The sequence below is a fragment of the Cornus florida genome, unplaced genomic scaffold (genome assembly GCF_030987335.1).
Source record: "Cornus florida cultivar Cherokee Brave unplaced genomic scaffold, ASM3098733v1 CherokeeBrave_3.0.0_Hap2_Chr01, whole genome shotgun sequence".
Lineage (NCBI taxonomy): Eukaryota > Viridiplantae > Streptophyta > Magnoliopsida > Cornales > Cornaceae > Cornus > Cornus florida.
In genome coordinates this window covers 90,641,773-90,660,335 of record NW_026775571.1, presented here as the reverse complement: position 1 = coordinate 90,660,335, position 18,563 = coordinate 90,641,773, and the positions used below count along the sequence as shown (strand labels likewise).

At 39.0% G+C, this 18,563-nt stretch overlaps 1 protein-coding gene across 1 annotated transcript; it reads right to left on the bottom strand.

Moving 5' to 3' along the window:
* Window positions 1-1,657: 1,657 nt before the first annotated feature.
* Window positions 1,658-13,791, bottom strand: LOC132277306 ((E,E)-geranyllinalool synthase-like). The gene is made up of 13 exons (XM_059779130.1): window positions 13,683-13,791; window positions 11,867-12,059; window positions 11,535-11,758; window positions 11,287-11,410; window positions 10,976-11,091; window positions 10,668-10,900; window positions 10,429-10,544; window positions 10,248-10,346; window positions 9,967-10,135; window positions 9,804-9,935; window positions 9,458-9,703; window positions 8,872-9,240; window positions 1,658-1,822 (listed from the first exon to the last, which is right to left on the bottom strand). The coding sequence occupies exons 1-13, from the start codon at window positions 13,789-13,791 to the stop codon at window positions 1,658-1,660; spliced, it is 2,295 nt and encodes a 764-aa protein (XP_059635113.1).
* Between the last annotated feature and the right edge of the window lie 4,772 nt (window positions 13,792-18,563).

The following is an 18,563-nucleotide window of genomic DNA, read 5'->3' as shown; positions in this document are numbered from 1 at the left end:
TTTGGATGAGATGGAGGAACGGGACTTTTGTATGTATGTAACCATTTTGGGAATGTAGTATAATATTTGAATTGTGCGTTGGGACAGGATAAGTTAGATTTAAGGCCCAGTGAGGCCATTGCATTTATTTTTGTATTTTTACAGGTTGTTGAGGGACATTTTTTGCAGAAGTCATGCCGAAATTTTTATAGATTTTTATTATTATTTTGGTATCTATTCGAGTCGTTACAAATTTGGTATCAGAGCGATGGTTCGAATACCATTAGGACGACGGGTTGTGGCCTACCTAGGATTGCATGGGGAGTTGAGTTATTTGCTTACTTGTTTAATTGCTTACGTGATTGCATGCTTTTATGTTTATGTGTTAAGGTGTTTAATTATTTAAAAGGCATGCTTAATTGTTTAAATGCTTATATCATTACGTGTTAAGTGGTTAATGTTGTTGTATATTAATATGATTATGTTTATCCTTAGTTGGATATTTTGGAAGTATGGAAGGTGTTTATGTGTTTCCATTTTTGTCAAGTCATTCGTGTGAGGACTCCGTTCTCGTGCGTATTTTAGTGTCATCGTAATTGATCCGTTTCCTTTTTTTATAGCTTCATGGCAACATGAAGGGATCCCGGGGAAAGTTCTAGTTCCAATCTTGTGGAAAGGGATCAGGAGCAAGTTGAGGAAGATATCTTATTGCGTGATTTGGTCCCACCAAGAGAGGGACAAGCGAGGGGGACCGTTGACCCACCTTTTCAGATAAATAGGGAGCAATTGAGGTTAGCCATTCAGGAGACTATTTTTTATGCATATCGACCGACAAGTGCGTCATCGTCACAGTTTGTGCCACCACCGGCACCACTACCACCACCTCCAAAGAAAAATGAGTTAGATGATACTCTTTACCACATTGCAAAGTTTGTGAAATTGATGCCAAATTTGTTTGAGGGTGGTCCAGATCCGCTTGTTGCGGATAGTTTCATGGATAGGGTGGAGAAGCATATTAATGCCATGAATTTGGCAACGGACAAGTTGAAGATTACATTGCCTACTTACAATTTTGTGGGCGATGCTGAGATTTGGTGGAAGACCGTTTCTCACACCCATAATCTGGATACTATGACATATGCTACATTCAAGAAGTTATATTATGAGAAGTACTTTCCGGCGCCTAAGCGGAGGGAATTAAAGAAGGGGTTTGAGGGGTTGAAGCAAGGAAGCATGACAGTTACAGAGTATGAAAACAAGTTTACATCACTTTTGAGGTTTGCACCAGGAATTGCTAATGATGAAGAAGGAAAGATAGAGAAATTTGTTGATGGCCTTGATCTTACCATTAGGCCAATTGTAGCTGCTTCAGAACCGACAAAGTATGCAAAAGTAGTGCGAAAGGCTTTAGTGGTTGAGGTTAAGAGCAAGGACAACAAGGCTATCAGGGAGTCCTACAAGCACAACAGGGGTATGAGTACTTTCTCCGAAGGTCAATCAAGTAAGAAACAGAAGCATGAGAAGTCAGGGTTCAGGGGACAACAGCCAGTCAGATCTGCACCCACAGCTTCATTGTCCATGGGGTCTTCTAGACCGAATGTTACTTGTTTCAGATGCGGGCAGTTGGGACATTACAAGTCCCAATGCACTTAGACACAGGTAGCTCAGATGATTTGTTTCAAGTGTGGGTAGCCAGGGCATCACAAGTCCCAGTGTACTCAGATTCAGGTGGCGTCTGGTGGATGTTTCTGGTGTGGCCAGCAGGGCCATAGGGTGAATGATTGTCCACAGCGGGGCAGTGGTTTGGGCAGAGGTGGAGGTTCACAGCAGAGGTAGATGCAGTCTGCCACAGTTCAGTCAGGGTTTCGACCACCATCACCACCTCAGCCGTCTTAGCCAACTATGTCAGCCTAGAGTTCTCGACCTGGTAGGGGAGCTTCTTCGAGTGCACCTACTCAGCAGTCTGGCTATCAGGCAGGCAGTTCTCAGGGGCAGAGGACCCAGGGTTGCGTGTTTGCACTCACTCCAGCCGAGTCACCATCCAGTCCTTCAGTTGTCAGGAGTATGTTTCTTATGTCCTATTCTTGGGCTCGTGTATTGTTTGATTCCGGTGCTTCTTATTCATTCATTGCTTCATCATTTGCACGTGCATTGGGTTTGGAGGTCAGTCAGTTAGACAGACCGCTTTGTGTTGACACGCCTATCGGGGGTTCAGTTGCTCTTAGTAGAGTTTGTAGGAGTTGTTCCATCACAATTGCCGAATGTGTTCTTGAGTTCGATCTCATCCTTCTCGAGATGATGGGATTTGACGTCATTCTTGGGATGGACTGGTTGTCATCCTTTAGAGCTGTCATTGATTGTTTCAGGTGCAGAGTTTCAGTGTGTACCCTAGATGGGGATTGTTTCTGTTTTGTGGGAGATCGGTGTGTCTCACTCATTCATTTTATGGTGTTAGGGGTCGAGATCGATAGACATTCTTCTTGGCTAGTCTTTTTGCTGATGATGACGTTGAGTTTTATGGGGTTGATTATCCAGCGGTTATGCGTGATTTTCTGGATGTGTTTCCAGAGGACTTGACTGAGTTGCCTCCACGCCGAGAGGTGGAATTTGCTATTGATTTGATGCCTGGTACCGCGCCAATCTCTATGGCACCGTATCGTAAGGCACCGATTGAATTAGAAGAATTGAAGAAGCAACTTGATGATTTGAGGATGAAAGGTTTTATCCGACTGAGTGTGTCACCGTGGGGTGCACCGGTCTTTTTCACTAAGAAAAAAGATGGTTCTTTGAGGTTGTGCATTGATTACCGAAAGTTGAATCATGCCACCATCAAGAACAAGTATCATTTACCAAGGATAGATGATTTATTTGATCAGTTGAGGGGAGCCAGTTGTTTTTTGAAGATTGACTTGAGGTCAGGCTATTATCAGTTACGGGTTAGAGAGGAGGATATTCCAAAGACCGTGTTCTGTACGCGGTATGGACATTACGAGTTTCTTGTTATGCCTTTTGGTTTAACCAATACGCCGGCGGCATTCATGGATTTAATAAACCGTGTCTTCCACGATTACTTGGATCAGTTTGTGGTAGTTTTCGTGGATGATATTCTTGTGTATTCACAGACTCGGGAGGAGCACGAGGTCCATTTGGGTATAGTGTTGCAGATTCTACGAGAGCACCATTTGTACGCCAAGTATGAAAAGTGTGAGTTTTGGCTACAAGAGGTGAAATTTTTGGAACATGTTGTCTCGGAAGGTGGGGTTTCAGTTGATCCTTCAAAAAGAGAGGTAGTTTTGAGTTGGGAGCAATCCAAGAATGTCTTTAAGATCCGGAGTTTCCTTGGCCTAGCGGGTTATTATCGGAGATTTGTGAAGGATTTTTCCCGTTTGGCAGCTCTTATGACTAGATTAACAAGGAAAGGGATCAAGTTTGCATGGAATGAGGCCTGTGAGTCATCCTTTCAAGAGTTGAAAACAAGGTTGACTACAGCTCCGGTGTTGTTGATACCTGAGCATGGCTTGGGTTATATGATCTATTGTGACGCCTCACGTGATGGTTTGGGTTGTGTACTGATGCAAGATGATAGAGTAGTGGCTTATGGGTCTTGACAGTTGAAGACTCACGAGCTTAACTACCCTACTCATGACTTAGAGTTAGCGGTAGTTGTATTTGCTTTGAAGTGTTAGAGACACTATTTGTATGGTGAGAGATTTGAGGTATTCTCGGACCACAAGAGTCTCAAGTACCTTTTCTCCCAAAAGGACTTGAACAACAGACAGAGGCAATGGGTTGAATTCTTAGAAGACTATAACTTTGATTTGCAGTATCATCCTGGCAAGGCAAATATGGTAGCTGATGCTTTAAGCCGGAAATCTCGTGGGACTTTGGCTAGTTTAGCCATTCGAAAATGGAAGATGCTGGAAGATTTGGCTGAAATAGGATTGTATTGTTTTGATGATGATGATGATGGCAGTGAGTCAGCATTCTTGTTTAGTCTCATGGCTCAACCCACTTTTGCTAGATGGGTGATTGAGTCACAGAGAAAGGATTCAGATTTGGATGCCATTTATACTTTGATCTCCAGTGGCGAGACCGTGAAGGATTGGACCTTACATGCAGATGGAGGTCTATGATTTAAGGGTTTGTTGGTTGTTCTTACAGTTTGTCATAAGGACGTCTTACGAGAGTTTCATACTTCCCGCTTTGCAGTTCATCCAGGTGGTACCAAAATGTATCACAATCTGAGACGTCAGTATTGGTGGAATGGAATGAAGAAGGATGTTGCACAGTTTGTAGCTAAGTGCCTTACCTGTCAGCAGGTGAAGGCCGAGCACCAGAGACCAGCTGGTTTATTGCAGCCATTGCCGGTAGCGTAGTGGAAATGGGAGGAGATTGTAATGGATTTTGTGACGGGCCTTCCTAGGTCACGGAGGGGAAATGAAGCCGTATGGGTCATTATCGATAGATTGACTAAGACGGCTCACTTCTTGCCTATTAAGGCAACAGATGACGCAGAGACACTCGGTGTACTTTATGTGAAAGAGATTTTGAGATTGCACGGAGTTCCAGTGGCTATTGTGTCGGATAGGGATGCTAAGTTCACCTCGAAGTTCTGGGAAGGACTTTAAGCAGCGTTTGGCTCAGCGTTACACCTTAGTACTGCATTTCATCCACAGACAGACGGCCAGTCGGAGCGTACCATCTAGATCTTGGAGGATATGCTTCGAGCCTGTGTACTTGACTTGGGTGGTAGTTGGGACGATCACCTTCCACTTATTGAGTTTGCCTACAACAACAGTTATCAGGCGAGTATTCAGATGGCTCCATTTGAGGCGTTGTATGGTAGACCTTGTAGGTCTCCTATCTGTTGGACTGAGGTGGGCGAGACAGCCGCCTTAGGACCCGACATTGTACTCGAGACTACCGAGAAGATTAAGCTGATCAGACAGAGATTGCTTACAGCTCAGAGCCGACAGAAGAGTTATGCAGATAGGCGGAGACGACCGCTATCCTTTGAGGTGGGAGACCATGTTTTTCTTTGGGTTTCTCCAAAGAAGGGGTTGATGAGGTTCGGGAAGAGTGGTAAGTTGTCGCCATGATTCATTGGACCTTTTGAGATCTTAGACTGTGTAGGAGAGGTTGCCTACAAATTAGCATTGCCACCGCAGATGGACAGGGTCCACAATGTTTTCCATGTATCGATGCTACGGAAGTATGAGCCGGATCCGTCTCACATTTTGAGTTGGGTTGATGTGGACATTGATGAAGATGTTCCCTACGAGGAGGGACCAGTTCAGATTCTTGACACAGAACAGAAGGTGTTGAGGAAAAAGACGATATCGTTGGTAAAGGTTCTTTGGAAGCATCATGGAGTTGAGGAGGCTACTTGGGAGCTCGAACAGGAGATTCGCTCCAAGTATTCAGAGTTGTTTTCTCCCTCAGGTATGGCCTGATATCGGGGACGAAATCTTTTAAAGTTGTGGAGAATGTAATGTTGTGATATATATGTATATATATATAATTAATGTTAAAAGAAATAAAGCAAGTGGGCCCCACACATGTTATAAACACACAAAAGGCCATAAGGCTATTACACGAGTCCACCTTTCTCTCTCTCTCTTGCTGTAACCAGACTGCTCTCGGCAGTTTCCATTTTTTTTTTTTCTTTTTGCAACTTCAAGCCTTGATCTTGCTTTTTCCTTTAGAAATTTGGTAGAACATTGTGAAGCAAAGTTATTGAGATCTTCGAGGCCGTTAATTTGATAGGAGCCAATCATCATTTGGTGCACTCTTGGGAGTTCAAAATTCTAGGGTTCTTGGGCTTAAATTGGGGGTTTTCATCAATTTGAGGTAGGGGTGTTCTAATCTACAATTTCTTAGCCTTTGGTGAATTTTTCCTCCTAAATTTGATTCTAAGCATGCTAAATTTTAATTACTTAGCTTGTTGTTGTTATAATTCTTTGTAATTACAATGATAATTGTGTTCCTTGTGTTATTTGAGTTCATATACATGTCTATTTTCATTACGGTAAATAAGTATGCTTAGTGTTTGATGTGTTGTATGTTCCATGATTATTTTTTTATTTATTGTCTTGAAGAAAAATGGATGCTATGGTTATAAATAAATAAAGGAAATGAATGTTTAGAAATTTTCATTAAATTGTGATGATGATGTAAATGGAAATGTGTGAAAACATATAGTTAAATTAATAATTTGAAGCATGAAGCATTCATGCATCCATTGGGAAATAGAAAGAGGGAAAAATAATTGTTAGAACAAATAAAATTGTTTTGGGGAAAATATTTTCTAAAAGTGTTGCGAAAACCGGACGCCTAGGAGGCGCCTAGTGGTCTGTGATGTTGGTGTAGTCTAAAAGGAAATGTAGTTGAGTTAACTAGGCCGGATGCGACGCCTTGGAGGTGCCTTGTGGTCGTGGATAGTTAACCAACCTTCCTTTCGTGACGCCACGGAGGTGCCTTGGGTCGGACTACACTAACGGTTTGGTTATTGAAATGGAATTGTTTCGGAAATGAGGAGTAACATTTGCATAACATTGCACTTCATGACATCATGGTAAATTTGTGATTGGTTGATATTTGTAATATACTTGTTATTGTGGTTGAGAATGTGCGTTTCCCGATAGCATGATCCCATTCACTTTTTATTTATTCATTGCATGGATTCACGGGAACATAAGAAGTGTGTCTTAGACACTTCCTACTGAGCTTGTGTTCACTCCCTTATTTTTAACATTTTTTCAGGATATGGAAAAAAGGTGGCGGATGACGGTCCCCCACAGGTTTAGATGAGCTTGAAGAACCATTCTATTTTGTTATCTTTTGTATTAGACTCTAGTATTTTGTAAATGTAATATTAACTACCTTATGACACTTTAGTTTAATTAGTATAATGTTATAAGTTATGGACTTTTAATTCTAGCTATATTTTATGGACTGTAATTTGATGTAACTTAAGTGGGTTCCATGTTTGGATGAGATGGAGGAACGGGACTTTTGTATGTATGTAACCATTTTGGGAATATAGTATAATATTTGAATTGTGCGTTAGGACAGGATAAGTTAGATTTAAGGCCTAGTGAGGCCATTGCATTTATTTTTGTATTTCTACAAGTTGTTGAGGGACATTTTCTGCGGAAGTCATGCCGAAATTTTTATAGATTTTTATTATTAATTTGGTATCTATTCGAGTCATTACAGAAACTAATTTTGTGTGCACAAATTTTTTGCTACAAACCTAACATAATCAACGCCACGAAATTTGTTAATCTAGCTCTAGTTTATAAACCTTATTGTCATGGACATCCTGAACATACAAAATAGAATAAACTAAAGGCTGTAAATTCAATGACAAAATATACACATACAGTGAAAAAAAAAATAATAATAAACAAGTTAGAGAATGATTGTCTTCTCTTTTTAGCCAAAACAAGAATCATGTACATGTACAAGGTTACAATAATCTGATAGTGATAGTCAACCAAGTCAACTCATACATAAATGAGGATTGATCATATATACGTATATTCTTGGATTTTTCTAAGAAATTCAATTAATTAATTAGATAATATATATATGTGAAACCAAATTTTGACTATGAATGTGTCAAGGGACAGTTTACATGAGGACACGCGAGACGTGTGTGGGCACCTTTCGTAGATTTTGAACCCCAGTAGCAGGCAACAATGTCATAGGAGAGGTAAGCCCGCCCGCCCCAACACCCACCCCCCCCCCCCCCCCCCCCCCCCCCCACACACACACACAATGAGTTGGGTTTTAGTAAAAGTAAGCCCAACCAGCGAGCCCAAAGGCACTCACGGCAAAGGCCGGCCGACGAACATTTCAAAACTACAACCCAGCGCCTGGCCCAGCCCCAAACTAATCTCACAGACCTTAAATTCAAAACAAAGAAAAGGTATGTACAATGTGTTAGTAAATTAACCATCACAACTTGATACCTCAACAAGCTAACTAATTACTTGCTCAAAATTTCAAATTATTTATAAAACTTAAGTGTCACTCAACGGAAACCTCAAATTCATTTTCAAAGTCATATGAAGACCATGGATGGTATATATATAGGCTTGGTGAGAGCTAGTCTTGTTGTAAAGTAATGTTGTTGCATTTGATTCGATACCTCAAGTCTAGGCCTCTAATATAAGGACAAAATACACTAATCATACAGATCATATCAAGGTCCCTATAATGATTGACTTAATCCTTGGACATATATGATTCATACCATAAGGGTAATATAATCAATATACACAGATTTGGAGCATTCAAAAATGATGTGCAGTCCCTGTCTAATGTAGCCAGTCTTGACTGAATAGCAAGCCAAAAAATGAATGAGTGCTTAGGAATCATTGGTTTAGACCATACCAGGTGTGTCCAGGGGAGAGGGGATATGTTGTGTGAGATAATTGAGTGCGATGGTGAAGGAACCTAGAGTAATTTATCAGGGATTTCTGGATTGTGGTGAGGTAACACGTTGTGAATGAGTTGTGGTATGATGTTAGCATAAGATCACTAGGTCGAGCCTATAGATAGATCCAATTAATCATATATTGGAGAATACACTTCTAGATTAAATCAAGAACAAAACATGTTTCACCAATTGATTCATATATATATGACACACTTATCACATAGCAACAAGACATGCAAGTACCATACTCCAGCTATTGTAGGCTGGCCTTAAAATACATATGCAGCTAATGCTAATATCAAACTGATTCAAATGAAGCATAAACTGAGTTTCAGAGGAATGAACACTTTTGCGCAGACATTTCTTGATATAGTCTTTGGAACAAAGTGTTGTCTAACAAAAAAACTTCTACTTCCATGATGTTTGAAGATTTGATTGTAACGAACCGAGTTGATGATCATATATTCCTTCTTCAGTCTCGACTGAATCGATGGTACAGTCTTCACACCCTTTCGATTTTGGTATTCCAATGGATTGTAAATTGATTTCATTATGTCTTGAAGGAGTTCTGTTTTGGAGTCGAATCGGTTGTTTGAGTTGAAAAACATCTGAAATACTTTCAAACATGATAAATGGAGATGCTTGCATGGTTTGGGCAAATCATTAAAGCCATCCATCAAAACATGTTCAAGTAACTCTTTCTTCTTTTCTTCCAATATCTCCCTTACATTAGTGATTGAGCTTTCAATGTCTGCACGTGGATTTTCTTCCAAATCAAGCAAAACAAGGTTCATCTTCCCATCCTCTTGTTCCTTCTGCACAATATATGAATATATATGAGATTTTTTAGAATGCTTTCATGTTATTAGTGGGCATTAATTCAGATATTATGATCTCTCATTCAAAAAGAAGAAGTTGAGTGTTTGACCATGACAGAGCAACATTCTGGGGGTGTGTGTGTGTACATGAACTTTCTGAAAGAAAAAATGTTTACATGTTCATGAAAAGGTACATTGATTAACTACTAATAACCTGGTAGCTTTGAATGTCATTCAACAAACGAGCAATGACCATGAGCAATTTCGTGACAGGTTCATACTGTGTGGGCTTGAGTAGTTTGTGGGGCAAGCTCAGACTCATAAAACACGAAGCAAAAAGAACAATAGTGTGCGTAGCAATCGATATCATGCTTGTTTCAAGGTATTCATCGATGGATGGTATATATCCGCTCTTGCTCCATGTAGTTTCTGTTAGCCACGAAACAAATGTTTCGCCCCACTTTCACACAAGATTTTCTAAATTATTTCAAGCTTTAGTTGATAAAGAGCTCAAGCATTTGTGAAGTAACTAGTTGAACTACACATGTAAAAAAGCTTACTATATCTTGTAGATCATTTGTTATGTCACTCCCTTGTGGATGGAGTTGTTTCGCTGCAATGTCCCTCATAAAATTGTCAAGGGCATGAAAGATAATCTTACCATGGCCACTTAAGCCTTTACCATCCCATCTGTTATTATATATATTATAAATATATATATATATATATATATAAATCATCAGCAACTGTAATAAGTATTGCACTCTTGGCAACTACCATTTGAACAGGGGAATTGTGAGGAACAGAACTACTGGCTGCAATGGCAAAGTAACAGTAAGTAGTTTTCTCCCTCCCAAATCCCATTTCGCTAAGACCCCACTCCTTGGACCACCTAATGATGAAATAGACAAGCCATTTTGCTTAATTACATGTCACTATATATGCATAAATATAACTGTCATGGTTGTGTGTGTGTGTGTGTGTGTGTGTGTGTGTGCATGTACCTTTTAAGTTCCTCCAATTCTTTCCTGTAGATTGATTGCCGAAACTCATAGTTCTCCACATCAAGTTGCATTAGCTTGTCATTTTGAAGACATGATAACCTAACATTTTATAGTTTTTTTTTTCATTAAAAATATCAATCATATTAGTATGAAATTTAAAAATCTAAAGACTGACTTGTACCTATAGAAGGAGACCTTTCCAATGCACAGAGAGTGGACGTTATTAAATTCAATCCACTTTCTATGATCCAGATGATTAAGGCGAGCAATCCATGGAACTGCCAACTCATGCTCAATCTATGCAAAATTAATATACTACGTTAGAGCCATTGGTGATGGACTATTAAATTTGGTAAGTGCAAGAAACTTGGAGTTGGATTATCAATCAAAAAAGAATATAAGCTAGGAATAGAAAATTACCAAATTTTGAAAATTTGGTAACATGAAAAGATTATCATTTATGTTTCCCAATGTACTCATGGATTTCTCAAGTAATTTCCTTGAAAATGACCTTGCCTCCTCTAGTTCATATTCTCCTGAGAACATAAGATCTGTTGCTCTATAAACATTATACATTGCACTTGTAAACACTTGAAAGTTTTCTTCTATATGAGCTACAAAATCTTCATGGAGTAGAAACCAACAAAAAGTCCCTGCACGTTATAAATTTCAAAATTATTATGACACAAAATTAAGGAGTATTTACATGAAAGGTCTAAAAGACATACATGGGGTCACATTGTACCCTTGCATCCGCAAAAGCCTAACAGCCAAAGCATCCTTGTATATTTTTGCCGGTGCTAATTTATCTTTTGTTGTCGGTGATTCTTGTTTCTTATACATCCTGAGTGTTCGAGTTAAAATTTTCAAAAAGACTAATGAGGTTAGTACATAACAATAATCCGCATATTAATTAGTAGGGTGTTGTTTCATAAAAATGAAAATTTAGTATATTCTAATTAAGCGCGCACTAACTATTAACTGTTTTAAGTTTCAATCTCATTATTTGGATCTTAATTGTATATATATGATACATTACCTGTACACCTCTGATAAAGTGTCTTCAATCTCCTCATTGAAATGCTCGGACAACCCTAATCTTTGAATTTGATTTATCATACAAAGCTTTATGAGCTCCTCATCCATGGGATAAATTGAAGGAACTGCACCAAAAAACAAATTCAGAATTCTATATAAACATTAATTCCTACACACATACAGAAATTAATGAAGCCTTGATAATTGGTAATATAAAATCATATGTAGAATTAAGAAGCTTTTCATAACCTCCATGACGACATCTTCGAACTAGAGAGACCAAGTAGCCCATGCACTTCTGATTTCCAGTAGTCATATAGGCGTATGCCGTGGCAGAAGGTGATTGGAACAACGAGCCGTCTGATACATTCAAGTGCATCACTACATCTTCTTGATCAATATCATATGTTGATGGCAAGGCCTCCAAATATGACAACAGTGGAGGATAATGGTATTTATCAACAAATTCTTCCCTACAAATACATGCATGCATGTTACTGATTAATTTAATATATTGGTGTTCAACAATAATTTTAAAAATATAAATATGAATATATGCATATTTATAGGTAAGAATTTACATTTCAAGAATCTGTTGCCTGTGGAAGAAAACATCCAACACTTCCCCTTTGAGCTCGTCAGGGAAGACAATCTCCAGACCTTTTGCTTTAGAAAGATCAACCATTGCAGGGAAAACAATAGAAAACCAACGAGGATATCCATCTTGTTTTACTTTGAGAAGGAACTCGATGTTTGCATGAATAAATTCCAATCCTAAAATTTGAAAGAAATAAAGTGCTTATATGATCATCTCATTAATTGAGATATATATACAAATAAAATAAAGTGTTTCTTACTTTCTTTTGCTTTGTGGTTTTTGGTTTGGTAGTGAAGATTTACAAAATATTTAATTGATATCATTTATGAAATTTTGTTTTGGTAATGGAAATATGGAAATGCTGACACCGATTTTGTATTTTTTTTTTTCTTTAAAAATTTCATAATATGGTAGAAGTATATGATTGGACACTCATAGCTTAAAATATGCATGCACATGGTACGATGGTGATATTAGCAACCGTACACTATTCTATACAATCTATGCATAGTAAGTGCGTGTTTATAATTTATTTTTTATTTTTTATTTTTTATTTTTATTTTTATAAAGCAATTTATTAATGAGGAAAAAACTGTACAGTGAGAGGCTAAAAAGCCAAGATCAAGGGACAATAAAATTGGCCCAATCCAGCCTAGCTGAAAGATACAACAAGGGACATATGGCCCATCTACGAAGCCCACAAGGGATGCATGTGTACTTCTAAACGGCCCCAATTCCAGATGAGACTATTAGGTCTATACCGGTGGGAACAAGCCTCTGCTATGGGACATATGGCCCATCTATAAAAGAAAATGGGATAATTAGTGCACAGTGGACATGCAAGTGTAAATGGGATAAACAGATAAAGAGATGAGAGATGTATAAGGGTGGTCTTGAAAATCGGGTAGCACTCTCTCACTAAAATCACTGTGATGCACCTGATGGAGTCAAACATACAAATATGAGAATATAATATATGACATCCATAATAAAAGCATGCATAAATAGAAAATAAAGTACTGGAACGTCAAAAGATTTAAGCCGACAGATCGGCTGTAAAAATAATAGTACTATACAGTGATAAAAGTAAAGTATCAATAGTGGAGAAGGATCATGAAAAGATAGAAGAAACTGAAATCTCAGGAAGATGAGGCAGGACGGGCAGGTCGGGCTCCGCGGATATCTCTGGATAGATTTCGTAACATAGTGGCGACATCCATACAGAAGGTAGCAAAATCAACTTTGTGGGCCGTAAGATCAGCTCGTATAGCGACAACAGCATCCTCAAGAGTCTGCAGGCATACTCCAAAGCCGGGGGTCTGATCTGGAGCCTTAGGTATAGAAGAGTCAGAAGAATGAAAATCCTGAGTCTGCTCCTGCTCGTGAATGGGCGACCTAGCTAGAGAGTGCTGCTCTGTATCATCTACAGGTCGCTCCAAATCAATATCTATATGCTCGGCAGCTGGACCGACTAGTGCATCGTCCACTGCAGGATCTGCTGCTGCTGCCTCAGCTGCTGCCTCTACCTCCTCAGCCTCTAACTCCTCTACAGCCACTACTACGTGGTCCTACAGTCTAGTAATGATAGCATTGTAGCTCTTGTCCCAGTCTTTCTTTAAGAAGTGACAGGAAACTCTCTCAGGGTGCTCCCGAGGATGAATAGGGTAGCGCTGGTCGATCAGAATCTCGGTGATGAGGTGGCCAAAAGGGAGAGACTTAGCCCTTCCGGGCTTTTTCTTGCTGATATACTCGTCAAATAGCTTCCTCATCACGCTCCAGATGAGCGCGGGAATAGATACCCAGTGGCCTGTGTGGAATGCGTAGAAGGCTGTCAGATAGTCTTCTCTCCGCTGGATCTTGTGCCCGACCATATATATATTCCGAAAGAGAATGGAATCGAAGAACCATAGGTCATTTGGAAGGAATGTGCGGGTGGCGAAAGTCTCGCCATCGGCATGGTGACCTGTAAGAAATACTGCCATGTCGGCATAAGAAGGCCTGTATAGCCTCGGATATAGCTCTTGTAGCTCCGGAGGGCATCGGTGTGGACAATGGCATGATTTGGCTAGCGAGTCCATAGTGATAGTGATCTGATGGCCATCTATGGAAGTGACCAGCTCTGTTGTGGTACACAGGGATGGTCGGAGGTTCTGGAAGAACAACCGTACCAGGCGCGGGTAAACTGGCTCTGTAACTGGGGCAAGAATAGCTGCAAGGCCCCTCTGAATAATGTCGTGGTGAGCTGATCGGGTCAACACCGATCTGGAGAAAAAGTCTGTGTCGAACACCGACTCATGGTCTACTGCCATATGTGCATATCTAGGCGCGGGCTTATCACGCTCTTGAGCTGGCTGGCGTGGTGGAGATGATACTAGTGAATGCTCAGCTCCAGCATGTGATAGAGATCGTGATGGTGTAAATGCAAGCTGAGCTGCAGAGGTGGATGGAATATGAGCATCCTCAGCCTCATGAACAGTTGACTGAGGTGGAGTAGGCTGTACTGGCTCCTCCTGTGCATGAGAGGGCTCTGCTGGCTCCTCTATCCGTGGTCTAATATGTCTCTGAGGCCCGTGTTGCCTTTTGGCAACAGTTTTGCGATTAGTCATAGCCTGAAAAATAATTTAAAAACTTGTAAAGGGAGTTAGTTCCAGAATTAAGAATTGAAAGCACAAAATAGAAACATGCATGTCAAATATGATAGACAAAACATATATGACATGTATCTATGCAAGTGACAAGATATGAAACATGCTAAACAATGTAAGTATAAAATGCATCCAATGTGGAATGTCACAGGCATTGGGCATATATGAGATAACATGAACATAAGGCATGATGAATGAAGTGTGTGTGAGAGATCTGTGAAGTTCGATCGATTACAAAAAAGTTTGAGATCGATCTCAAAACTTTGATCGATCTGAGGTATGAGTTCGATCGATCTCTCAAGATCGATCTGAGATACAAGTTCGATCGATCGAACTGTGCGAAGGTGAAAACTCAAAGGTCACAGATCTGTAACTTTAGAAGCATGGGGACCACACGAACAAGGTCGTGGGCCCATCAACACAACAAATCATCAATTACCATCACCCAAACAAGGCCCATACTCCCATAATCAATTTAAAAATCAAAAATATAATCAAAAATATAAAAACATATATACACATATATACAAACATATATATAAACATGCTTCAAGCTCATCAATGGTGGATTTCATCATCATTCATCCTAGATCTAGCATGTAGGCAATATATATTATCAAATTAAAGCTTGAAATGACAAAGTGTGGTTCGGATCTCACCTCTAGTCGAGAGAGAAGAGGAGAGGAAAATGGTGATGCAAATCCGAGAGGAGAGAGAGAAAATCAAAGGTTGGAACTCGCCGGAGGCTCGTTGGAAATGGAAAGGGTGATTAGGGTTCACGGCGACGATGAAGGAAGCAAGGGTTAGGGTAAGGAGTTGCTGGATCGATCTTTGTAATCGATCTCACAACTCTCAACTTTATTTTTAAAAACATTTCCTTATTAGTTCGATTGATCGAACTGAGATTTCAGATCGATCGAACTTTGATGAACTCTCCTCAAAGTTTTTTTTTTTTTTTTTTTTTTTGAAATTTTTGAAAAATGAAAAACTAAAATTAAAAATTAGAATTAAAATTAAAAAAATTGTAAAATAAAATAACATAAAATAGAATAAAATATTTTTGGATTTTTTTTTTTTGAATTTTTGAAAAGTAAAATAAAATAAAAAATTAAAAAATAAAATTAAAATTGAAAAATAGAAAATATTTTTGAATTTTTGGAAAATAAAATAAAATAAAAATATTTTTGGATTTTTGAAAATTAAAAAGTCAAATAAAGTCAAACAATGGTCAAAATAGAGAAGTGGAGAACTGAGATCGATCTGAACAAAATGTTCGATCGATCAGACAAAGGGAAAAAAATATGCAGGTTTTTGGTTCAAAAATTTGGTTAAGTGTTGGAACTTGAAGATCGATCGAACTTTGAAGTTGGATCGATCGAAGAACTTCAGATCGATCTTGGAATGTGTTCGATCGATGAGACAGAGAGGTGAATATGCAGGTTGATGTAGGCTCAAAATTTTCTAAGTGTTGGAGCACGAGATCGATCAAACTTTGAAGTTGGATCGATCTAAGGTCTTCTGATCGATCTGAGAATTATTTGGAACGATGGGACAGAGAGGTGATTTGGATGTAGGTGGATGCAGGTCAAAATTTTTTCTAAGTGTTGGATGCAGCTGGAAGTTCGATCGATCGAACTCTCATTTGAGATCGATCGAACTTATGCAAAATGCTCAATCACAACACCAAAATTCATGCAATCCTAATCAAAGTTCATATCAATGCATATGAACCAAAAACAAGTATCTAGACTTCACAAGAAATGAAATTTAAGATAGAAATGAGGAAGGAATAGGGTTTTGACACCCTATGAAATGCTTTTGCTAGTCTTTAATGTCTCTAGCAAGACATTGGGCTCTTTTAGCCCGGATCAAAGATCTTGTAATGCATCCCTTCCTTGTTGGGGTGATAGATGCTTTGAACTCCACCCAACAAATGGTTCTTTGAAGAACTTGTTGGCTTAAGCTCAAATGAAACTTTTGATCCCTTGTCAATGCAATAACAATCTTTGGGCTTCCATGCCCTTTCAAAGCAAGAATTTTATAATGCAAGGTTGAAGATGATCTTTTTGAAGTTTTGGTCTTACACAAAAGCTCACTTCCTTGACATTAAAGATCATGACATTTATCTACAACATTAACCTCTCATTCATATTTGTCAAATGAATTGGGTGTGGGATTAAAGATATTCAACTTCACCTTCATGTGGCCAAATGAGATCTTCATTAACCCCGTCCTATAATTGATGTTGGCATTAGCGGTTGCCAAGAAAGGACGGCCAAGGATAACGGGAATTTGGCTTTTAGGATTGGGACTAGTTCCGTGTTAATAACAACGAAATCAACCGGGAAGAAGAATTTATCAATTTTAATCAAAACATCCTCAATGACACCCCTAGGCTTCTTGATAGATCGGTCGGCAAGTTGCAAAACTACAGACGTCAGTTTTAATTCACCTAGGCCCAATTTGACATAAACCGAGTATGGAAGAAAGTTAACACTTGCTCCTAAGTCAAGAAGCACCCGATTAATGATATGATCACCAATGATGCATGAAGTAGTAGGTGAACCGAGGTCCTTAAACTTTGGCAAAGTGTTATGTTGCAAAATTAAGCTTACTTGCTCGGTCAAAACCACTTTTCTTGGTGCTTGGCTCTTGTTCTTCCGCTTTTATATGCACAAGTCTTTTAAGAATTTGGCATAAGCCAGAATTTGCTTGATTGCATCCAAAAGTGGAAGATTAACTTTTACTTGCCTAAACATTTTCATTATTTCATTGGTTTTTGCCTTTTGCCTTTGAAATGGACCCTTTTAAGGCATCTATAAATGGAACTTTTTCAAAAACTTTTTCAGAATTTTCTTTTAAACTCTCTTCAACACAAAAAGTTTTCAAATCACTTTGTTTCAAATCATTTTTCAGCACAAAAAGTTTTCAAAAACTTCTTTTTCAAACACATTTTTCAAGACTTTCTCATTCACAAGATCATGTATATATAATGCATGAGGAATGGGATATGAAACGGGACGGGTGACAATTAGAGGTTACATCGGTTCACTCTCTTTATTGGACACTTCTACTTGATTGTCCACAACTCTACCACTCCGCAAGGTAGTCACCGCATTAACATGTTCAATGGTGTGGCCTTCCGATGAGGAATGGGTTTCCACAACACATTGTTGCTTAGATAGGACATTAATAGGCATCTTTCCCTTCTCCCTTGCATTAAGAGTGCTTGTTATTTGCCCTACTTGGGTTTCTAGCTTCGCAATGGATTGAGAGTGAAAATGAAGCAATTGTATGTTAGCCTCTAAAGTGCCCAAAGCATTTAAAACTTTTTCTTCAAAAGCGGGACTTCTAGTATTTCCTTGGGAATAAGATTGGTTAGGAAAATGAGAATTAGTAAATTGAATCCCTTGTAATTGATAAGGTCTATAACCTTGGGATCCTTGGTTTTGAAGTGGAGGTGAAATATACTTCCCTTGAAAACCGCCTTGGGAAGGGTTTGAGCCCTCTCCTTGGTTTTTCCAAGAGAAATTCGGATGATTCCTCCAACTTGGATTATAATGAGTACCATATGGATTGTTTCCTTGGTTCACAAAAGCTGCATTGACTTGTTCATTGGCTTCATTTTGCACTTGTCCGTGAGGACAATAAGAAGTAGAATGAAGAACACTAGAGCAAGTCATACATAATTCATTTGATGCACGATGAGAATGGTTAGGGAAAGAAGATACTTGGTTCGCCGAGTTTTGGTTAATCAAAAATTGATCAAACCTTTGAGATAAAGGCTTCATTTCGGCAGCTATTTCATTTGAATGGTCGACTTGATGTAAGCCAACACTTTTCCTACCTTGTGAATTTCTACCATTCTTGGATGATAATGTTCTATGCAAAGAATTTTCACTCATGCTCTCATAAAGACGCCACACGTCATCCTCATGCCTATCAATGTATGAGCCACCCATGGAAGCATCAACCATACCCTTATAGTTGTCCGATAAGCTCTAAAAGAAATATTGAACTAATTACCATTTAGGC